This window comes from Vombatus ursinus, unplaced genomic scaffold, assembly GCF_900497805.2.
Source record: "Vombatus ursinus unplaced genomic scaffold, bare-nosed wombat genome assembly UNPS02010219.1, whole genome shotgun sequence".
Lineage (NCBI taxonomy): Eukaryota > Metazoa > Chordata > Mammalia > Diprotodontia > Vombatidae > Vombatus > Vombatus ursinus.
In genome coordinates, this window is record NW_020949997.1 from 9,760,186 (window position 1) to 9,785,238 (window position 25,053).

The 25,053-nt window shown below is 39.0% G+C and overlaps 1 protein-coding gene across 2 annotated transcripts in view; it reads right to left on the minus strand.

The window, feature by feature from the left end:
- The window catches only part of PYGB (glycogen phosphorylase B), an 82,183-nt gene that overhangs the window by 14,383 nt on the left and 42,747 nt on the right, over positions 1-25,053 (minus strand). For both annotated transcript variants that reach the window (XM_027853898.1, XM_027853899.1), the window contains 11 exons: positions 24,608-24,739; positions 22,782-22,893; positions 20,747-20,829; positions 17,656-17,799; positions 16,311-16,403; positions 15,280-15,426; positions 13,903-14,066; positions 12,185-12,299; positions 11,567-11,668; positions 9,073-9,220; positions 5,181-5,239 (listed from right to left, as the gene is read on the minus strand). In XM_027853898.1, the coding sequence (XP_027709699.1) occupies positions 5,181-5,239; positions 9,073-9,220; positions 11,567-11,668; positions 12,185-12,299; positions 13,903-14,066; positions 15,280-15,426; positions 16,311-16,403; positions 17,656-17,799; positions 20,747-20,829; positions 22,782-22,893; positions 24,608-24,739 (1,299 nt within the window). The remainder of the gene's footprint in view (positions 1-5,180; positions 5,240-9,072; positions 9,221-11,566; positions 11,669-12,184; positions 12,300-13,902; positions 14,067-15,279; positions 15,427-16,310; positions 16,404-17,655; positions 17,800-20,746; positions 20,830-22,781; positions 22,894-24,607; positions 24,740-25,053) is intronic.

Genomic DNA, 25,053 nt, shown 5'->3' on the forward strand with positions numbered 1-25,053 from the left:
TGTGAACTTTAGAAGATAAATGTTAATATTTATCTGTCTTTTTAAAAAAAAATTTTAAAAATTAAAAAAAAAAAACAAAAAACCAAACTCCCACCACCAAGGTCTCACTCTCTCTCATCTGGGCTCTGGCAATGCTTTTCTAATTGATCTCCCTGCCTCAAATCTCTCTCAATTACAAAGCATTCTGCACACCACTGCTAAAGTAATATGGCCTCCAGAATAGAGTCAAAACTGGTTAGCCTCCAGAATTAGGCTTTAATCCACTCTTGCCTCCTGCTACATCCTCCTGCTACATCCCAGCCCAACTATTATTCCCTGACTCCCAAATGTACCTTCTGTTTTCCCTGTTTTTGCTCCCTCTTGCTAGAACGCCCTTTCTCTGTCCCAATCTCCACCTGCCGAAAACCCACTCATCCAGAGCCAGCTCAAATGCCACCTCCGCCATGAAGCCTACTTCTTCCCCTCTAAATAGATGTAAGCCACCAGAGCTTACAGCATCTCTATTATGCTTTGTGTGATGGATGCTGATTGTGTACTTGCCATAATATGTATAAAGTGCTTAGCATGGTGCCTGGCACATGGTAGGCACTTACAAAGGATTACTCGCTTTCCGTCCTATCCTTCATCACAACGTAAGCTCCAGGAGCTGAGGGCTATGTTATTTTTATTTTTTATTCAATGAACAATCTAGCAAAACGCCTTAACGTCATAACACCTAAATAGCTAATGAACTGAAACAATACTACAAGGAAAAACCTCACAGAAATGATGACTATTTAATATACTTAAAGCCTATAGGATGTTCATCCAAGTCATTACATTGAGTCAAACAACAAATCACATCTCCTACGCTGATACCCTCAAATTCTAACAACCTGCTTAAGAATCTTAGGGAAAAAGAGGACTGCAGATTTCAGAGTCTAATGACATCAAGTAGGACCTCCTTAAATTGGCATCTTTCAAGGCTATAACATTTCATAAAGTGCTACGCTTTTAATGGATACTTTCCCTAGGAATGATTGCAAAACTGGTAGAAGGTTGTATTTATCTTATGCACAGATATAAAGTATATCAGAAGTTTGCAGAACCAGTAGGTGTATTTGTAATCTCTATTTTAGTCCACTGAGCTTTCCTGAAATAGCTTATATTATATAACCTAAGTACTATACACATTTAAAAATATAAAAAGATGGATTAAAGGGCAAATACAGCTTAATTTCCAATTGATAAGACAGCCACACCCTATACTTTGTGTCCATTTTCCAAATACTCAAGAGAAAGGGATGACTGAATTGTAAGAATGCTATAGTATGCATTTGCAAATGATTTGATCTGAGCAATTTAGAGGAGGAAATAACAAAGAGAAAAGAGAGTAGTATTTGCTCTAGCGTAAATGATCTAAATGTCCACGGTATAGCAAGCAAATAAATAGCCCAGGCTTGATCACCCTAAGTTAGCTATCCATGGGTAAAAAACAGTAAGTAAGCGGGTCCAAAGTTGAACTGCACTGCTACAGTGTCCTGCCATTGTTTATGTGTGTGATATAGCGGCAGTTAGGAAATTACAGACTAGGATTCCTTTATCAGAAGTTCTGTCAAAAGCCTCCTTCTTCTGATTGTGGAAGTAGGAATAAAAAAAAGGAAGGCGAGGTGCATTTAAAATTTTTTTTAAGTTATCCTGAATTATAAATCCAGGAGACAAAAATTGGCAGAGATGCTAATATCCTATTTCTATAAAGTCACGAGGTCCACATATGATTCACATGAATAATATGCTGAGGCCCTTAAAAAATGCACAAGTATGATTACTGATCCACTATCACAGATCAGCTACAAGAGACTTTAGCAGGCCTCTGGTTGGTTGCTGAATGACTGAACAAAGTATTTAATAAATGCTTGCTATTTGCAAAGCTCTGTGCTAAGAGCTAGGGACACCCAGAGAAAAGTAAGAAAGCCCTGCTCTCAAAGAACTCACATTCTAATAGAGGAGACAATCCATATGGAAGGTTTCAGCGGCAAATCAGATGGAAAGGTCTCATGGTCCATAGGGTACAAGATGGTACAAGATGGTAGTGATGAGGATGGGAGTTGAATCCCAGAAAGGAAAAACCCTGGATTTTCCCACATGGCCAAGTCTCTGGCGTTCACCTGAAGCTCTGGCCTTTCATTGTGGCTATACCCAATCTCCCAATTTTATTACCCTTAACCTAGCCTAGCCCTCCCTATGGCCCTGGGTCATTTCCCACACTTAATCCTAGTTAGGCTCCATTGTCCAGGTCCTAGGAGTTTGGTTCACCCCAGTTTACTGGCCACTCCCATCCAGATCTCTTTAGACCCCTCCTCCAGTCACCCCAAACTACTTGGCCACTCCTAGATCCCTCCCACAGTCTTTCTGTATATAAGGTCCATCTTGTCTCCATTAAGATGCTTAGATTCTTAAAATCTAGCCACTGGTCAGATTCTTATAATCTAGCCAATAGCTTACTAATGTTCAGACTCCGTAAGAGTCTGCCCAATATGATGGATGTTCTAATAAACCTTGTCTTTGGCTGAAAGAAGGCTTGGGTCGAATTCTTTCGAGCAGGACCCGTGTGTTGTGATTTTGGGGTCCAAGGACCCCCAAACCCTTAAAGTGCTTCAGTAGTGCTTCTTCATTAACATCATTTTCACTGATAAAATTATATCACTTTCTGATGCTTAACCATTTGACAGGCTCAAGGACTTTGGTGGCAAGAACTTTCTTAGATTCTGGAGTTGCCGCCCAGAATGATGGCTGTGAGGGCTGGGCTAAAAGCAGGACGGGTGGTCTGGGGGGTGGAGGGGTGGCAGCTCCAGGGACTTCTGTATTCATCTGACTGTTGTAGCTGCTGCTGGTGAGGAGGAAAGAGGAAAGAGATTTCTCTCCTCCGAGATAGCTACAAAGGCTGGTCTGGAAACATTTCAGGTGATTTAGGGGATACTACTATTCCCAATGCTCTTGGACTCAGGACCTCAGGCTGTTTCCACTGAGGTCTGAGGGAAGACGGTGGTCAAGGTAGTGGTAATGGTGGTTCAATTAGCCTGACACATGATGAGTTAACTATACATCCATATCTATATCTTTAAACAACATTCTCTTTTCCTTCTCATTAGAATTGCCCTTCCGTGTCTTTAGAATCTCACATTTTCCTAGGCTGACTTCCTCTGAAGATGCTTGCTATTTGTGTCATCTCTGGTAAGTCGATGAACTTCCCTCACCTGTAAAATGGGGGGATTGGGTTAGATGCCTCTGAGGTCCCATCCAGTGCTAAATCTATGATCTTAAGAATTTTAATTAATGAGATCCTGCCTATCTTTCCTCTGAACTTTTTAAAATCTGCTCTTCCCAAATCTAGAGTACCTGTCAAAACTATGTCTTTAACAGAAACTCTAAGAGGGCATGGTCACATCTCCTTCCCCTGAGGGTCCCATCATTTCCAACCCAGCAATCAGTTAATGACCCTTGAAAGGTCACAGAAAACAAAAGAAGCACTGCCTCTTGGGACTGGAGAAGAGCAAACGTGTTGATTTTCTTTCTTCTTTTCTTTTTAAATTTAATATTTTATTTTCCCCCAATTACATGGAAAAACAATTTTTGACATTTTAAAAACTGAATTCCAAATTCTCTCCCTCCCTCTCCACCCCCCTTATTGAGAAGGTAAACAATTTGATATAATTTATACACGTATAATTATGCAAAACATATTTCCACGTTAGTCATGTTATAAAAGAAAACATAGACCAAAATAAAAACCAAGAAAAATTTTAAAAGTATGCTTCAATCTGTATTCAGACTCCATCAGTTCTTTCTTGGGGGGTGGATAGCATTTTTCATCACTAGTCCTTCAAAGTTGTCTTGGATAAATGTGGTGATGTTCAAAAAAGTAAAGTGAACATAGGATACAAAATTCAAATTAATTTTTATGTGCTGATATTGTATAAAGTGCTATTAAAGGGATTGTGAATGAACATCCAGAAATGGAGTGATCATTAATAATGAGTATGGTTTTACCAAGAAACCAGCCATGATAGACTAACCTCATGTCCTTTCTTGACAGGGTATAAGACTGATGAGAAGCCATGTTGCGTAATGGATAGAAGGCTGCCTCAAAGCCAGGACGACTTGGATTCAAGTCTTCCCTCTAACACATCCTGGCTGGGAGACCATGGGCAGGTCATCTAACCTCTAACTACTCAACACAACCAAGAGATGCTCACCTCCCTAATGAGGGAATTTCCTTATATACAAGTTTTCTATACCAATGAGATCCCCGGTCTGGTCTCTGTGCTCTTAGTAGTCTAAACATCAAAGGAATACTGTAGATATAAGGGATCATAGATTTAAAGTTGGAAGGGATCATTTAGTCTAATCCCTACATTTTAAACATGAGGAAACTGAGGCCCAAAAAGGGTAAATGGCTCTCCCAAGGTCATCTAAGTAGCAAGTCAAAAGGCCAGGATTTGAATGCAGGTCCTGGGTCTCTTAAATTTAGCAGCCTTTCCCCTAAACCACACTGCCTCCTACGAAGTATGTAACAAAGGCATTCATGCTATTCCTGTAGGAAAAGACAGAGAAATATCTGCAGCAAAGTTGGAGCTAGCTAAATGATACATAAAGAGCATTCATTAAGGGCTTGATGTCACCTTGCCAAGGGGCCTCTAATGGAGTGCCCAAGGGATCTGTGCTTGGCTGTTTACTATTCAATGACTTGGATAAAGACATGAGGGGGGAAAAGACCACTATGGCACATCTGGGAAACAAGTGAAGAGACAAGCTAGGATTCAAAAAGAGCTTGACAGTCTCTGGCATTGAGTTGAATCGAAGATGAAATTTAAGAGACATCAATGTACACTCGGGTGCAAAAAATTCATTTCACAAGAATAAGACAAGGGATAGTTTGCCTAGAGAGCAATCTGACTGAAAAATAACTGGGGGAGGTTTAATAGACTTCAGGTTCAATGATATAGAAGTCACTAAGATGCACTGGAAGATAAATTTTTTAGCCACAGTAACTCTAGGAGACCATATATTAAGGCAGTAGATATTGCACAGACAAGCCATCCAACTAACATACAAAAGGATTATAATCTTTCCATCAAGGAAGCAAAGAGGTACAAATTCTACCAACATATATTTATGAAACTATAAGAAAGACACCTTACCTTTCCCCCGATCATGACAGTCCTTGGGACAAAGGATTTGCCTGGGTCTTTCCTTATTCCTACAGGGTTAACAAAGAAGGTTAAAATGGGACAATTACTTTAAAAAATCACTTCGTGGTACACTTGATTGATAAAGCCTTTTCTTCACTCCAATATACTTTAAATATCTAACAACAGAGGAAAACAACAAAATGGTATGACTAGAGAAGAAAGGATGGTTCTTCAATGTAGATGAAACATAAAATATGGCACAGTAATTGCAACTTAACTTGCTCAGAAAAATAATTTTCTTCCCCATTAGTGAAAAGTATACGCATTTCCTTTTTTTTCCTGTGTACAACCGAGGTTATTAACAATTGTTAATATTTAAGAGATAAATATAAAGACAGCCACCAAGAATACAGATTACATGTGAAATTTTTCTGAGTGGATCATTTTAACAACTTTAAAAAGATTTGGTCATAAACCTCTCATGAGAAACTCAAAGTAATTTGGGGGATGTTCAACATTACCTGAAAGCCCTTGAATAGACTGAAGGAGAATATTGCCACTGCCATTAAAAGCTCTATCACTAAACTATAATGGGATCACACATTTATAGCTGTAAAGGAACTTACTGGTCACTGAATCTGACTTTTTCATTTTATTTTATTTTTTTATTTTTTGACCTCCCCATTTTATTATTATTATTATTATTATTATTATCATTATTATTATTATTATTGGGGGGGCTAGGCAATAAGGTTAAGTGAGTTGCCCAGGATCACACAGCTAGTAAGTGTTATGTGTCTGAGGTTGGGATTTGAATTCAGGTCCTCCTGAATCCAGGGCCGGTACTCTATCCACCGTGCCACCTAGCTGCCCTGACCTCTTCATTTTAAATTAGGGTTCAGAGTACTGACCTGCTCACTGCCATACAGATAATAATTGATACAACCAGGATTTGCACTCAAACTCTCTGACTCCACATTTAAAGAATAATATTTAGAATCACATAATCCAATAATTTGTTTATACCTGCAAAGGCTCTTAGAGATAATTCCCTCATTTCAAAGATGAAGAAACTAAAGCCCAAGAAGCTAAGTGAATTGTTGTGGCTAATGTGGATAACAAGCAGAAGAGCCAAGACCAGAATTCAGCCCAGCTTCCTCATTTCTGGTTCTTTTCACAAGGTCACTGCGTGGGTATCTTAAATCCACCAATTAAAAAATAAAGATAAGCCGATCTCAGTTTCTCAGGCCCTATTCCATCGGCTTCAACCTGGGCTGAGGGAAGAGAACAGCCTTCACTATCCTCACCAACCATCAAGCTAGAAGTGGATGAAGGCCACATGCCAGTGACAGAAGGAAGATGTTTAATCATACAGCAAATCCACTGGATCAAGGAAAACATAACCTAAGGCCACCAGGAAACCTCAGCCATCAAAGCTGGATTGAGAAAACTACAATTCTTATCAGCAGCCAATGGGGATCAATGAAATGAAGGGCTGCGAGATCACTTCAGCCTTTAACAAGTCCACGTTAAGCAATGTCCCACATGCTTTTAACAGCTTTCCTTCAATATGTTACAATATAATGTTATAGTAAGACTTATAAAGCATTTTGTTTTTTTTTTAAATCTCATTTGATCCTAAGAGTTATGACAGATATTGTAATCCCTGTTTTATAGGTGAGGAAATAGGTTAAGGGAAGTTGTAATTTGCCCATGGACCCAAAGTTATTATAAAAGTGGGCTGTGTGGGGCAGCTAGGTGGCGCAGTGGATAGAGCACAGGCCCTGAAGTCAGGAGGACCTGAGTTCAAATCTGGCCACAGACCAAACATTTGACACTATCTGTGTGACCCTGAGCAAGTCACTTAACCCCAACTGCCAAAAAAAAAAGTGAGATGTGAACCTTCTTGCCTCAAAGTCTAGTCAGAGACCTATCTGTTACAGCTGACCCTGACCAATGTACCTTTTGTCATACTAAGTTTTTATATGTCAGTCTTCTTCATCAAATCTACTAAAGTATGCAATGTGATCTGTTTTATTTTAGTCCTTTTAATACCACCACCTAGCACTGTGCCTTAAAGATAGTAGGATAGAGCACTGGCCCTGGAGTTAGGAGGACCTGAGTTCAAATCTGACCTCAGACACTAACTAGCTGTGTGACCCTGGGCAAATCACTTAACCCTGACTGCCTCCAAAAATAGAAGACAGCAGGAGCTTAACTAATTGAACTGAAAATTACTCTGAACCTTCACAATAGACAATAAAGATTTCTTTATTTTTAGAAATATGTTATCAATTTCATTGAAGGGTTGTAAAGATTAACCCAACTTGTGGCAATTCTAAGGTATTTTACCAACAGAGAGCCAGTGGTCCCAAATAAGCTCCAAACAGTTGAGGGAGCCATGTCTACAAGACCAAGCTGCTGAAGGAATTCTATCTTTCTTACAAAGGTAATTTTCTTTATTTTTAATATGACTCCATCATATTTTATAGAGCCTGGTAAGCAAGGCTGGAAAAGTCTAAGTTAAGTACTTCTAAAGCTTAATAAACCAATTGTATATGGTTTTAAAAGAGAAAATGCCCTATAAAATTCAAATAGCTCTGAGAAGATTTCCTCACTGGCCTCACCCTGAATATGTCATGTTGGATCTCAATTTTAAGCCTATGCTCCTAGAATCCTCCTCACTGAAATCCTCCTCTTTCCCATCTATTGCAAGCCTTTATTCCAACCCTTACATTTTCAAGCACCCTTCCTGCTTGAAGCCTTTCCTGTCAGCTCCCATCCTTAATGATATTATTCCCTTTTCTCTGAATTCTCATGGTACTACTTACTGTCCAGATCATTTACATCTCAGGATCTGATTAAAATAAACACCTCGTGTTGTTAATGAATTATTTCACATGTGTAAGTTTCTGTAATTCTGACTAGATTTTTTTTAGTTCCTGAAGGCAGTAACTCTGTTTTACTTATTTTATATTCTCCTCAATGCACAGTAGTGCTAGGAACAAAGTAGGTATTCAATAAGTACTTTCTAAATGAATGTCTTGATAATTTTTTCAAGTTTTGTTTACATATTTTATCTAGAAAGCTGATATCTATTTATTGATAGATAGATAAAAACTTTCAGTTCAGGTCAAAATAAACTTAATTTTAGGAAAACAGAACATGTTCTTTGTTCCCCTATGAATCACTAAAAAGATCTGAGACCCACAAAAGTCGTATCTCACTTATGCCAAAAGACTCCATTCTACTAGTGGAGAAAAAGTAAGCACAACCATTCAACATTAAGGTAACAAGATTTGATATTTATTAATTAGAAAATGGTAATTTAATTTAAAAGACAATCTTTGACACAAAAGATCAAAAATATGAGGTAAAAAATTACCCTCCATTTCTCAGAAAGCTAACTTAAAACTGTGTAAACAACTATTAGCTGGCATTGGTGTAAGAAATAGCATAATTTCAATCTGGAACCTGATGTAGCAAAAAAAAAGGAATTGAATTTGGAGTGTGAATCCCAGATCTGTTACTGTGACCTTAGAGATGTTAATTTCCTAAACTGTGAAATGAGGTGGCTGGGCTACATGATAACTAAAATCTTTTCTAACCCTAGATACTATGACGCTAAAAGTGAAACACAAGTCTATTATCCCAAATTGCCCTCTCTTTGGTATGATCCACTGGTTGAGGGGAAATGACTGTTAGGCCACTATAAATGAACTATAAGAGAGAAGAATAGTAGAGGAACGACAAAATGAAATGAGAACTGAAGAGGCATAGGAAATTGTTGGGAACAAAGGGGCCCTAGAAGGAGGAAAATAATGAAGTTTTTAAACTATCACAATCATGAAATAGTTAGTGCCCCACTGAAACCTGAAATGCTAAAGAAGTCAACACTTACGGTTGTAGAGTGTGATGATGTGTAAGCAGTTCAGCAGCTGCCTCTTGTACTCATGGATTCTCTTCACATGCACATCAAACATGGAAAAAGGATTGATTTTCACCTTGTATTCCTGCTCTAAGAAGGCAGAAAACTTCAATTTGTTTTCCTAGGGAAAAGAAAACATAAGGAAACATTTGACTTTTTCTTGATTTTCTTTTTGCCTGGCAAATATTATGATGTTGTCCAACAACAGCTTTAAGGATCTAAGGATATGCCAAGTACCCAGCTATTCCTGTTCCCTAAAGGAAAGCATTATTGATTCAGCTCAGACACAGCACTTTTTCCCATTTTGCTGGAAATCTAATGGGGATGGAAAAATTCATAGATAGTCAAAGAAGGGTAGGGGAGACAGAACACTGTAAGCCTTAAAAGATCAGAGCTGAGAGGAAAAGATTAGACCAGGAGTGGGGATCCTGAGGCCTCAAGGCCACACATGGCCCTTTGACTGATCAAAACTTCACAGAATAAATCCCCTTAACAAAAGGATTTGTTCTGTAAAACTTGGACTCAGTTAAAGGGCGGCAGGATCCCCACTCCTAGATTAGATCAAACAGCAAGTGGGAGAAAGAGGTGCCAAAATAAAAAGGAATCACTGAATGTAGAAAAGAGGGCAAGTACTAGAGAATGCAAAGAGTTAAGAGAAAGAAGAAGAAACAATAATGATCACTTTAAAACAAAGTATCACTAGCATTATGTTAAGTTAAACATTTGGGAAAAAGAAATCAACTTTGTACTATGAAATTTTTAAAATGGAAGAAACACCATCAGATACAAATCAATAAGGAAAGGAATTCTGTTGTATTTTACTTCAAGGTAGCTATACAGGGATTCAGTTTTTAGTTTAAAAGCCTTCAAATTACATAAATTCAGCTTTTTATTAACATTGCCAAAGGTCACACTGTCAGCAAGTTTTTAAGATAAAACCAGGCTACAGTAAGAGACTGTTAAGATACGCTTTTTAACCAACAAAGCACACAGCCTAAACTACTACTCTTCAGTGGTTTTCCATAGCTATGACACAATTTCACTTCAAAACAAAAGGTGTTTATACTACTCAATCTGACAAATATCAGAGGCATCTAGGTGGCAAAGTAGACAGAGCAATGGGTTTGGAGTCAGGAAGATCTGAGTTTTAATCCTGCCTCAGTTGCTTACTAGCTGTCTGACTCCAGGCAAGCCACTTAACCACTCCTAGTCTCAGTTTCCTCATCTGTAAAATGGGATGATAGCATCCGTGTGAGGTGTGAAAGATACAAAGACAAAACCAAAATGTCCCTGCCCTCAAGGAGCAGAGTTGCTCCTTCAAGGAGTTTGACCAGGGGGATTTATGCACAAAAGCAAGAAATTAAAAGACTATGTAGAGCAATACAAAGCAATTTCAAGAGGGAGACAGTATGAAAAACTATGAGGATAAGGAAAAGTCTTATGTAGAAGGTGACACCTGAGCCACGCTTTGAAGGGAGGAAGGGATTCTAAGAGATGGAAATGAGGATGGAGTGATACGCAAATATGGGAGAATTAACTGAAAAATCCCAGGAGAAGATGGAAAGTTATACCCTGGTAATAGCTAACAGTCCAGTCTGGATGGGAATGCAGAGAACATGAAAAAGAATAATATGAAACAAAAAAGAAACGGATAGGTGGGAGCCAGATTACAAATAACTTTTAGTCAAAGGTTAAGGAGTTTATTTTTCCCAGAGGCAAAAGGAAGCCAATGAAGAGCAGGGGAATGACATAGTCACACCTGTGCTTTAAAATATCAATTTGGCAGCTGTGTGGAGAATGGGTTGGAGAAGAGATTGGAAGTAGAGAGACAAGTAGGAAGCAACTCATTTGAGAGGCGATAAGGATCTGCACGAGGGTAGAGACTTCAGCAAAGGGAAAAGAAGCAGACAATTGCAAGATATGCTACAAAAGTAAAATAGGTAAACAGTAAAAAAAAAGTAATAAAAAAAAGTAAAATAAAATTTATTAACTGACTCTGGATACCAGTGGAAATTAAGGGAAAGGAAATAATCAAGAGTATTATTATTGTTAATCAAGACTATAGGATTACAAATCTGAGTGACTGGAAGGATGGTAGTGACTCAATAGAAACAGAAGTTTAGAAAAGGGGTGGATTCATTCATTCAACAAGTATTAATTAGAAATAAGAGAATAAATTTTTCAGCAAAGAACTGTTTTTGTGCAAGTGTTACATACCAAACTTATTCACCAATCTGCACGCAGTAGATACTTACTTTTATTTTTCTTTTTAAAACTGAATTAGACTGTTAACCATAGTCCACATGGAGTAATTCAATTGCTGAGTTTCAAATGCTCAATGTACTGATTTCACAACTGCTATATATGCTATAAATATTCTAGAGTTAGTTAGGAAAAAGGAATTGGGAGTTACAGAGTAATTTAGAGTGAGAAAATGCCAGGAAAACTTTGTTCACACCCCTATTACCTGTTTGATTTTGGCCACATCCCTGATGAATGCTTCATCATTGATCAATGGCAAAAGCTTCTTCAGCTGACTTAAATCAGTGAGAAAATCTTCCCCAATTTTCTAAGAAATGCAAAAAAAGCATTAGTTGCTAAGAGTGGCTGTGCCTTTTGATACACTGAAAAGGAATTCAGTGCCAACATGGCATTCCTATTAATGCTGTTGAAACAACCACTTTCGTTGAGGCATTTCCCTTATTTTCATATCCCTTTAAAAGCGCCCAGTCCAAGCTACTTAACTTGCTGACGCAGCAGGTGCTTCCACCCCCACTTTATAATCAATAATTAATGGAGGCTGAACTTTTCTCCCACATTTTAACAAAAGACTGTTAACATTACCATGTACTCAATGCTACAAACCTTAGAGCTAGTCACCATGTATACTATTAGTTCAAAAAAGCTGCCCAATTAAAAGATGAGAGATTTCTTTTCAGTTTCAGCTAAAGACCTGAAACAAAAAAGAACCTTCTCAACTGGAAGAATCACCAACGTCTAATCCTGCTGTATCCTAAACTGCACTCACTTCTACTGACCTGTGAGTCTTAAGGGTAAGCAATGTAAGGTCAACTCTGGTCCTCACCTCCACAATGACCTCTGCCAGACCTGGATTGCACAACAGTAGCCACCGTCTGGGAGTAATGCCATTTGTCTTGTTCTGGAACTTCTCTGGCTCCAGTTCATAAAAATCTTTAAAACTAAAAAATAAAGGAAATAGAGAAAGGTCATAGAGTGGCTTTGTTTGGAACAGGATAAACAAGATCTTTTAAGACCCCTTTTGCTTAAAAAAAAAAAATGGCTTCCAGAACTCAAACATACATAAAACACCTAAGACGGAACTTCTAAAATTATCACCCTCCATCAGCAGAGCACTTCATTTATGTATGTGCATAGGAACGGTCTGGCCAACGTACTTTGGCATGCATTCTTTATGCAGATGAAACAAATCTGGGAGGTAAGTAGGGCAGGAATGGTGAAAGAAAGATTTGACTGTGTATACGGAAGGTGAATTTTAGATTGAGTTCTTATTGTAAATACCAGTGGAATGTTGGATTCTCTAAATGAATTCAAAAGCATTATGGCAGGGCAGCTAGGTGGCGCAGTGGATAAAGCACCAGCCCTGAAGTCAGGAGGACCTGAGTTCAAATGCGGCCTCAGACCAAACACTTGACACTTACTAGCTGTGTGACCCTGGGTAAGTCACTTAACTCCAATTGCCTAAAAAAAAAAAAAACAACCAAAACAAAACAAAATCATTATGGCAGCACCATTCCTGTTCTCTAGATTAGCCCTCTAGTCCCTCTAGATAGCCTTCCTACTCAGCATTAGAACGTAAACTTCTTGGGGGCAAAGGAATTTTTTCTTTTTATACCTAGCACAGTGTCTTGCAAATAAGAGTCATTTAATAGATACTGAGTTGAGGTAAACATTGTTTTCAGGCAGGAAAAGAAATATGGAAAGGTTATGGGTTATGTTGGTATGGCATAGTGCAAAGTCTGAGGTATCTGGAGCTAGAAGATCTGGGTTCAAGTCTTGACTCTACTTACTATCTGGGTTTCCTAGAACAAGTCACTTTATTTCTATTAGTCTCAGTTTCCTCATTAATAAAATTAGAAGAAAAAAAGAGAAAAAAATAAAATTAGAATTAGTCTAGATTATTTCTAATGTCTCTTCCAGTGGGAAAGTTCTATGGTCTATTGAGAAAGACAACAAGTCTCTCACCTACCATTACTCCAGAACAATGTGAAACTAGCTGATGGTCTCAATTATTTGTGGATCAAATTCTAACGTTAGCCACTACCTTGACAGTGGCTTCCCTTATCCACTATCTCAAGAGAAACAAAGGAGGATAAGAGGAAAGGGTTGAAAGAATCCCTGCCTATCTGACGAGATGGTTTCTTTAAGTTTAAGGGTAGGGAGGTAAACTGCTGGTTAATGGAATACTTAGACCACTGTACCACAGCAACGTCATCTTAATGGAGAAATACAACAACTTTCATTGAGATTTAACCCTCAATGAAATGAAACTTTATGCCAATACCTAAACCTTGGATCTTCCTGACCTGTCTGCTCCACTTAATAGCAGACAGCTATACAAAAGGCCATATTTACCACACTGAACTAATTACGTGTTTCATGACGTCAATAGGCTGTTATATATGTAAAGTACATGGTTCAATATGGTATGGTATTCTTGGTGACAGGAGCAGGGCACAGAAGTGGATTAAGTCCTTTAGATTTCAAAGGCATGTGTCTGGATTTAAGTCTAAGTACATTCAATGGCACTCTCCAGGCACTCACACAGAATTCTTCACAATCTCTGAATGAATTCTTGCTACTCCGTTGACAGCATGGGACCCAATCACACAAAGGTTGGCCATGTTAATCCTTTTACAGTCTCCCTCCTCAATCACAGACATCCTCCTCAGTCGGTCCACATCCCCAGGAAACATGGCAGCCACATTCTGTCACCAAGGTATAAAGAAACATTAGTGGCTTCCCTCTCTGAATCCAGAGCTCATAAGGATGACTAAATATTCCCTTCCCCAGACACATAGAAAGGATTTTCTGCTTCTCCCGCCAAAATCACAGAGCACAGTGGAGAACAATGGCAGCAAATGCTCTCAAGTATCTTACTAGAGTTGCCCACATCACGCCAACCCAATACTAAATGCTACTAATTCTGTTTTCATCATTTCCTGGCACTAATAGAAAAAACAGACTTGAGACTAAAATTTTAAAGTATCTATATTTTGCTTTTTCATACACTATTGAATACTACAAGGTATAATGGTTAAAATACTAGGTTGTGAGTCAAGAAAGCCTGCTTCCAAATCCTCCCTTTGATATTTACTAGCTGTGTGACCCTAGATCAGGGATGAGGAACCTGTGGCCTCCAGGCCTCAGGCTCCCCACCCCTGCCCTAGAGAAACCATTTAATCTCTATATGTCTGAAGCAACTTCCTTAGACTTATCTACTAAGTTACTGACAGTAACTGACAGGTTACAATGTGTGCAGGGAGGCAGAGTCCATACTACAAGTGCTCCATGCGTTCAAAATCACACCGCCTTTACATATTATATAATATATGCAAGACAGAAGCCTGCTGCCAGTACAAGGAACAAAAACACAATTAGTACTGGACCATGTAGGTCCAGTTTTAATCAGTATGGGATTCCTTCCCTGGCTCCAGCAAAATAAAGAAACAAAAACTAACATACAACTTCCTAAACAGAGTTCCTACTTTAATTATTATGGCAGCCATTTCAGAATTCTACCGGTAGGTATGGAGTTGAATCAGAAGGTCTATAGCTAAGGGCAGCTGGGTGGCGCAGTGCACAGAGCACCGGCCTTGGAGTCAGGAGAACCAGAGTTCAAATCCAGCCTCAGGCACTTAACACTTACTAGCTGTGTGACCTTGGGCAAGTCACTTAACCCCACTGCCTAGCCCCCCCAAAAAAAAAAAAAAGGCTTGATCATTAACTAACTATCCCTAACAGTACTATGACATATACCCTAAATATACCATGGGGGCTAAAATAACCTATAGCCTTTTAAGTCATCTCTCAGAGTTCACTTAAAGGAGAATAAGTTGAAGATAATTCCCCACCAAGACTAAATCATATTATATTTTCCTTTCCCCATCCTCTCAGCATGAGGGGTGGCCTCATTCTTACATCCAAGTGCTTCTGATTAACAGCATAGATAATCTCCAGGTGTCTGGGCAGTAACTTCTCAAACATGGAGACAGGCCAGCGCTCCAGGGCCTCAGGCAGGACGGTGTGGTTGGTATAGGCACATGTCTTTTTGGTGATCTCCCAGGCCTAGAAGGAGATTAGAACACTTAAGTTAAATACAACTTTTTTTTTTTAAAGTCACCTCTTTCCTCAGCAGGGTAAGACAAACTAAAACTCAGGAGAGGAAGAGTGGAGACACAGATCCAACCTAAAAGTATGGAAAAACTGCCACTGTTGACAGCCTGCACTGTTGACATCCTGGGCAACACTGCCCTCTCCTGAAGGATAAAGAGTATAACAAGACCATACATCAAAACCGGCATTGTGATTACAGGACTGCAGCCATTTCAGAGAGAATACCCACAAATTTATGGCTGAGATGGGTTGTTTTGGTACTCTGTAAATATAGGAAAAATCCATGTATGACTTCACAGGGTGATCCCTTTTTTTCTAGGGGAAAAGTCAACCACAGGAGCTTCCAAGGCTACAATAAGTGGGTCACGAGATCCAAATATACTTTATTACTTACTCTCTGAGGTTTCTTCCTCTTAACTCTACACTAAGGAAAAAGATGCAAGAATCCCTGACTAATGTGCCAGAATCCTTCTCCACTCCCCAAATGATTATATTGTTTGCTCTCATCTTTCTACTACATGTGTACTACTCAATAAGCTTTCCTTCCTTTCATTCACAAGAAAAATTTAGGAACTTTTCTCAGAATGATCTTTACTGTCTTCTCATTGACCATTTCTCTTTCCCAATAACCTCTTATTTCAATTATAGTCCTTCCCAGGAAGGCAACAGAGCTACCTCCTATTTCACAGAATCGAGAGACAGTAATTGAGGAATTCACATAGAAATGTTAGTATGTGGATAAGCTAAAGTAATTGCGCTATACTTTTAGAACACAGAAAACACCAACTTTCTTTCCCTGACCCCCGGGGGGGGGGAAGGGGGACCCTTGCTCTTACCTTATCCCAATCCACCTTTTCAACATCCACTAGGATTCTCATGAGTTCTGGAATTGAGAGTGCTGGGTGGGTATCATTGAGCTGAATGGCAACCTGGAATTGAAATCAATAATTTTGGACTATATTCATATCTTTCCTCTACAGTTCAGCACAAGGACCACAACTGACACAATGTGAGTTACTGACAAGAACTTCTACAGTAGCAAATGAACCCAAGGTTGTCAGGGAGCCCAGGAAGGAGGTAAAAACTCAACATGACATCTATGACACTAATCTGTTACTTTTGCCAGGAATATGAGTTGGGGATTAAGGAGAAAAGAGCAGCTTTCTCCTCCTGGTAGCAATACCACTGTCTGGAAGGCAGTGTTTGGAGCTAGGACACAAGATGCTAAGTTGGAGCTGGAGGGGACCTCTGAGGTAATCGAAGCCAACCTCCTCATTTTACAGATGAGAAAACTCAGGAAGGTCAAGTGGGTGACCTCTAGTCACACAAGTGACAAGTGGCAGAACTGGGATTTGTATCTAGATCCTCGACTCCAAATCCAAAACTCATTCCACTGTATCACGAACCCCCCCCCAATTAAATACATATAAGAATAACGTGTTTTCTTGTTCAGTCGTTTTTCAGTTATGTCTGACTCTCTGTGATCCCTTTTGGGGTTTTCTTGGCAGAGATACTGAAGAGGTTTGCCATTTCCTTCTCCAGCTCATTTGATGAATGAGGAAACTGAGGTAAACAGGTTAAGTGACTTGCCCAGGGTCACAAAGTTAGTTAAGTGTCTGAGGCTGGATTTGAATGAAGAAGATGGAGTGTTCCTAACTCCAGGCCTGGCATCCTATCCACTGAGCCACCTAGCTGCCCCATATACAAGAACAGTGGATGCTGACAAGTTTCCTGTGAAGCCAATTTATCATCACTTTGATGCTGGTGAATGATTATCAATGAGAGGATGAATGAACATCTGTAGTATCTTATTCCTGTCTCTGAATGTTTAAGTAATATTCTATCTAAGACATAATTTCTTTAAAAAACAACAAGTAGAAAAAAGGCCAAGGAAATAATTTTCCCCCCTTAACCTCAGCTCCCCATTCCTATGACATGGGAATAGGAGGTTTCCAGGAAAGTAACAAAGTAGACAGAAGACTTTAGACAAAGAAGTAGGTTTCTGCATTTGTCCTAGTATTCAATAATAGACAATGAAACCATCACTATGGCGTGAACAGTCAACCTGAAGAATTGAGACTATAGACACATTACACTGTGCAAAGGACAAAGCTAAATACCAAACATAAATAAATAAATAAATGGCAGGGTTACAAAGAAGAATTTAGGCCCAAGCCGTACCTTGTCTGGGAAAGTTTCAAAACTGGTTCTCACTGGATCCCGGCAGCCAAACTTGGAAGACTTGAAGCGGCGAATGATATCTTGGAGAGTAGCAGCCACCACAAAGTATTCTTGCTTCAGTCGGAGCTCTTTTCCTTCAAAAAACTGTATAGAAAGAAGTCTACCTGTGATTTGGGCTCTGCTGAAGAGGCTGAGGCAAATGAAATGACCAGAGCTAAACTCTAGGGGAGCCAGGGACGAGTGGAAAGCCAGGCAATCACCATGCTGATAGGGACAATCATGGCAACAATGGATTTCCGTGTAATGCTTTAAAGTTTCCAAAGTATGTGACATATCTCACGTGAGCTGAACAACTCTGCAAGGTAATAATACCTCAGGTATTATCAGTCCGATTTTATGAACAAGAAACTTGCTAAGTCATGAAAATTGCTCAGGATCACACAGTGTCAGAGGCAGGATTTGAACAAAGAACTTCCTGATTCTAAGTCCAGCATTCTATCCACCCTGCCAGTGGTTTCCAAAGAGGGGAAAAATCCCAAGAAGGCCGAAGCCTGACCCCAAAGTCTATGTGATCAACTACTGGCAGGGTGGGAGGATGGATGGACTCTGACTTTCCCCAAAATACCTCACCTTGCAGCTGGTCTCCACAACTACCTTTACCTTGAAACTCTCCTTCACTGTGCCCTCTTCCTCTGCTGTGCAAGCTCCCAATCTTCCCCTTTCTGAGCCAGACCCAACACTGACCTGAAACCCACAGGAGAAACTGTGTAGGGACCCTTGGGAAAACTCACTCTCCTCCTGCCCCCCAGTTACCCCCTGGCTGCAGCAAATGCCTTTTGGAAGGCACAGTCAGCACTCTGGGGCAATGGTCTGGGGGAGTAAAGGCCTGCTCCCTCCCCCTTTTCATTCTGTAGGGGACGGAGTCTTACAGGATGAACAGGCAGGGACAGGTTGTGAGCAAATCATTTAACTCCTCTATGCCTCAGTTTCCTCATCAATAAAATGGCAGTTTTACACAAGTTACAACAGCACCTATCTCACAAGGTTGTTGTGAGGATGAAATGAGATAACACCCAAAAAGCACCTTGCAAAGCGCTATACAAATGCTAGCTGTTACTCTTATTATCTTTCCCTGCCCCAGCCCCTGAATTTATACTTCTCCCCAACTTCTCCACAAATGTCAAGGACACCACCATCCTCCCAGTCCCCTAACACTCACAAGCTCACTATGATCCCAGACTCCTCATTCTCGCTCACCTCAAACATCCATATCAGCTGCCTAATCTTGTCCTTTCCATCTCCCCCTCTCATATCTGCCTGTCTTCCCTGTACTCACACAACCACCAGCCAAGTTCAGGCCCTCATTATCATCCCTCACCTGAAATACTGAAAAGGCCTCCTACTCAGTCTCTATGCCCCAAGTCTCTCTCCCATTCCAACCCAACCTCAACACAGCTGGCAATGTGATTTTCTTAACGTGTGGGTCTGGCTGACCATGTCACTTCCCTATTCAATACATTCCAGTGGTTCCCTATGAACCTTAGGATCAAATACTATTTCATCTTTATCCTCTCCTTTCTAAATTTCAATTTTTGTTTTATAATGTACATAATAACTAACGTAATGGTACATGTACATCATTTAAAAATAAGCAAATATATGTGTACATGTTCAAAAATTTTACTGATAAGGGCATGCAATCAAAAAAGTTTAGAGACTACTATTGTTCCATACCATGCTGCCCCTGAGGCCAAAAACCTGCAAGGCTGGGAGGAGTTCCTCTGCCTCTTTTCCAAACCTTATGGTGGCTTGAAAACCCTTTAGGGCACCCACTCTAAACCCAAGAGGCTCCAAGACTCTTCTGACTGTTATTATCCTTTTTTTTTTTTTCCATCTGGGGTGGAAGTGTAAGGTTGGAGTTGGGAACAAACCTGCCAAATTCCCTGGTCAACCATAAAGTCTTTACAAGAAGTCAAGTACTTAACTAAGTTTTCTTCTCAGATCTACTACACATAGGAAAATAGAGCCATCAAATATTTAATATAATAACAATGAGTACTCTTTAAAAAAAAAAAACTCAACCACCACAAAGAGTACTCCAAATAGGGAGCCAGCTACTCTAAATAATTATATTAACAATCAAACAAACCAAATATTCGAATCTTCAAAACACTGTTTTAAAACGTGATGATCCTGTGGGGTAGAAGAAGCTTCAAAACACTGTTCTCTTCCTACCAAAAGCAGAACTTATATAGTAATAGGAAACTTGCACACATCAGTGATACCAGGGACAACTTACTTAATAAATGAAAGAAGTGGAGGCCAAATATTTTAGGAACTTGACCAAAGGTTAAAAATGGGTCAATACTAGGACCCAGAGCATAGGCGAAGAGCCATGGGTGCTTAGTTTTATGCTCTCCAAAAGCCTCAAAAAATAAAATAAAATAAAATAAAAAAGGCCCAACAAGAGCTACTTCAAAAAGAAATGAAAATATATGACAAATTGAGCTAGGAGAGGGAGAGAAGTTAGAACATGAGAGAAAACTTTAGGATGCTTACTGGTAGCACAAGTAAAGAGTCACAAAAGGCACAGCAAGGCCATATTGGTAACAACAATTTATCTTGTAAGAAAAAAAAAAGCCCACTCTAATAGACCTCTAGTTAGTATTAATGTGAGACTGACACCTATGAAAAGCACAAATTATTATTACATTCTTCTTCAAGGTCAGCAAATTCAAGGCCTGTTGACCTCTAAAGATTTTAAAACCTTGCATTTTCATTTTTATTCACTTGAAAGATGTGCAATGCTACCACCTTGATTTATCATAGACCTGTGATTTCATCAGTGTCACTTCCACTGACATAGATTAAAGTCTGTCTATACTTTATAGATTCAGTGTTGCCTGAGGGGTCAGAGAACCTAAGTGATTTACCCATGGACCTAGAGTTAGTTTATTTGAATCAAGGCCTTCCTGATTTCAATTTAGTTCTCTACAGTGCAATGCTGCTTGTATAATGCTAACAATTAATGTCTACATCATGCCACTAATATGTTTTAATGCTAATAAGAGTAAAAGAAATTACTACTCACATTATCATTTGGATACAAGACCCTGGAGATGTTTTCAGCCAGATTTCTATCCAGAACAGCTTGAATATAGTCACCCACATTAACTAGAGAAAAAGAAAGCTCATTAGCATATGTGTTAATTTTCTCAAAATACTAACAGGGCTTTATCAAATGAGGACATTACTTTCTACTAATTTCTATGTTCTTATAACAGTCTAAGCCAAAGAACCATTTCTGAATAGTATGCCATTCTAACTAAAAACTGATTTTTTTTGCCTTCCTCTCAGCCCCATCTTTAAAACAGGAAAGACTCTCTAGATCTTTGCTTAAAATTCTTGAAGGCAAGAGATCCCAATTAACTATAAATGATGAGCTCAAGCCAATCCTGATGACCATGATTTGTCTAGTTCTGTGAATCTGGTGTTTGGCAGGCCAAAGTATGAAGTAAAGTTGGGGGACTTCATTTGAAAAGAAATCATTTCTGAAGCACAAATAAATCCTCTCTCTACAATAGAACACAATAGGACTGATTCCCAACCTTTCTAGTTACACAGGCGCTGGGTAAACAGTCTTCTGGACCTCAAAATAAAGTCCACCTATCGATAACAAGCATAAAGAGAATAAAATGATGAACGTCTGGACTGATTCTGAAGACAACGTGGTAATAAATGGTTAAGTGGGCAAACATCTGGAACGACCCAATTATAACTAGGGATAGGGACCAGACCTGTGATTTCATTAGTAGTGAACTCCCAGGTAAGGAACTCCTCTCCAAATGCAGGCTGGCACCCTCTCTGCAACTTAGAGAGTTCCCTAAGGAGGTTAAGTGACTTGCGGTGGGTCACACGGCCAGAATGTGTTGGAGGCAGTATCTGAACACGGGTCTTCCTGGCTCCAAATCCGGCTCTCTATTCACTAAATTTGGACCAGGTGAAAACCAAAGGCTTTTTACCTCAAAGTATGATAGTCTAAAAAGATAAGTTAATTGCAAAAAGTATCATAGTGATAGAGAATTTCAGAGTTGGAAAGGATCACAGGGACCAAACTAAAAAAAGAATCCTCCCTACAAAATATCGAGTAAGTGAAATTGACTGAAGACCTCCAATAAGAGGGAACCCACTAACCCCCATGACAGCCAACTTTTGGCAAGAACTAACTGCTAGAAAGTAGTTCCTTACATAAAAGGCTAAATTTATTTATGTGCTTAGTTCTGCCCTCTGAGTCCAAACAGAACTAACTAATCCTTCTTTGTGACATCCTTTAAATACATAAAGATGGCTATCATGTCCACTTCCTCACCAAGTTTTTTTCTCCAAGTTAAATATCTGCAGTTCTTTCAATTGATCCCTCCTCTGCCACAGCCTCAGGGCCCTTCAAAATCATGCTGCTCTTCTCTGGATGTTCTCCAGAATCCTAACGTGCTTGCTAAACTACAATGCCTAAAACTGAACACAATACACTAGATATAGTCTGACTGGGACAGAAGATAAGCTATGTCTTTTTTAATGTAGCCTTAGATTGCATTAGCTTTGAGCTCATGGTTCACTAAAACCTCTAGATCTTTCTCAGATGAACTACTATCCTATCCTATATTTGTGAAATAGATTTTTCAAGCCCAAATATAAATTAGTTATTTATTTTACTTTTTCAAATATCTTCGTGAAAATTTAGTTGAGAAAACAAAACAAAAAACCAATACCACCTCCGTTTCTTTTATATACTTAAGCTAAACAGCCCAATTTACCAGAACACTGCTGTCTACCTCTTGCCAACATTTATTTCCACAATAACCAATGACCAATACCCAATACCCACACTCAAACAAATAGTTCCTGTAGACTGTGCCTTGGTAGGTACCCATAGCGCCAGCTTATGAATGTTAAAACTGTTTCTAACCATTCTACATGTTATTTTAAAGCAACAAAAGAATTTTAGGAACAAGATAAAAAATACTTTGTAAAAAGGTGCCCAGTTATTGCTTATATCTCAGGTCAGGAGGAAAAAGGAAAAGACAGTAATTATTGGTGAAATATGATTATAATGATATGACACTCACATTCTTGAAGGTTGAAATCATTGGGTGCCTTAGCAGACCACAGCCTCATCGTGTTAACAGTGTTATTTTTGTATCCTGGCACTGGGGTATCATAAGGCATTGCAAGCACCACCTGTAAAGCAGAAGTCACTCCTTGTTTTTCATTTTATCAAGTTTAAGAAGCAAGGTCAACAAAAAATACACTTCATTAATGACTTTTCTAATCCTGATGCTCTAGAGAGTTGATTTTTTTTATTTAATGGAGATGGGAAGTGACAAGAAAAGATACCAAAAAATGATAGTTTTGTTTCTGGAGATAAACATGCATTAACTTAAAATAAGCTTGACACAAAGGAGAGGGAGCTTGCTGAATTTAAAAAAATCGTGGACTCAGGAGTCTAATGTTGACGTAAATTTCTGTCGTCACATATTTTCACCCAGCTCTCCAGCTCCAATCTCAACTAGTTCTAAGTTTCCTGGGATCTTTAGTAAAAACTATGGAGAACAAAGTTCTAAGCAAATGGACAGATATATTCTGGGTACTGTCACATTACAAGCTTCAAAGATGTTCCTGCTAACCATCTAATTACAAAAACTTTTTTTTTTTTACTAAAAAGAAAAGATGACTAATCTGAAACACTATGAAGGCCTTCCAAAGGAAAACTGCCCTTTTCTCAATCTTAATAAATATTTACTGATTGACGTGGAACTGTTTTTTCTCTTTATAAGGAAGATTCAATTGGAGGGGAAGATCTCCAGAAAGAACTGTGATATGAAAACAAAAATGTAAATAAAACTAATTTTTAAAAAGATCACCAGTAAGATTAGCCAAAATTTCTGAAATCCTCCAAGGAAGTAAATGAAGATAAGTAATAGTTGAGGAACTGCATCACTGAGAGGTCAAATATGTTGATACATAATCATTTATGATAAGACTAACATTTATATAGATTTATAATCAAGAAAGCCATTTTCTCACCATAATCCTGTGAGGTAGTAGTTTATGTACCACTGAGGCTTGGGGAGGTATGGCAGCTCTACCCAAGTTCACACCATTAACAAATAACAAGCCAGGTCCTGAGTCTGGTTTTTTAACCCCAAGTCCAAGGCTCTTTTCAACTTTACAGCACTGAGCTCACCACAACAAGGCCTCCCCCATCACTAAGATGAGGTAGATATGTATTAGAATTCAACCACTACAGAATCCCCAAATTATACATTAATCTCTCAATAAGTATTTTGTGCTGAAGTTCCAGTGGACCTAATCTAATTTTCAATCTTCCCCCAAAGAATGAATTAAATATCTAGGTGCTCTGCCATGAAGTGGAGGCTATGAGACAGGAGAAGAATTTAAGGCTCATTACAAGTGACTTCATCATCACTTGTTCTGGGCAGCTTTTTAGGGGACGCTCCATTGGAAAGCTGACATCTACATTTATTTCCTTCCTACCTTCCTACCCCAACCTAAGATGAACCCTCTGTCTCTGCCAAAATACCATTTTCTCTATAAACTCCAACAATAAACTAGATAATATATACATAACTGCTGCTTTATCACTAGTATTCAACCCCTAATAAACTATAAAGAGGGGATTCCTTTGCATGTTGAACGACTGGCTTTGTCTCCGCTAAACATTTTCTTCTAAGTGAAAAAATGTCCACGTTACAAGAAAAAGAAAATGTTCCATCTGGCCTTTGGTGCTTTGAGCTAAACCCTACATGGCTGTAGCAGATCTCATAAAGCACACAGGGCTGCAGTACAATAAAACTATACAACTACATCTTTGTACCTGGTTCATTTAATTCGACTCTATCTGACTCTACTTTTCTCCTACTACTTGTAATACCTGAGTATCCAACCATTTCACACCATCTGCAGTATGCTCCACTCGGCCATAGAAATGCACAGGAAGCATGTATTCAGGACGGGCCTTTTCCCAAGGGTTGCCGTAACGTAGCCAATCATCAGCTTCTTCAACCTAAAACAAAACAAAAAACACTCAGCAATCATTTCAGTTCCTCGAAGAATGGAATTATCTTTATTGTGTCCTTTGTACCATACCTAGGGCATTGATACAAACCAAAAAAATCAAGACATACTGGTGAAGTTGCTTAAAATTGTATCGTAACAATTGGTTTTAAGAATGATCTTCTTCTATGGATTCTTGAAGAATCCAAAGATTTTTTTTTTCCTGTGTAGAATTCTGTGTTATCTACTCAATGTACCAAGATGGGTCTCAAAATAAATACTTAGATGAATCCATGAGCTCTTCAATGCAGGTACTCCCTCCAA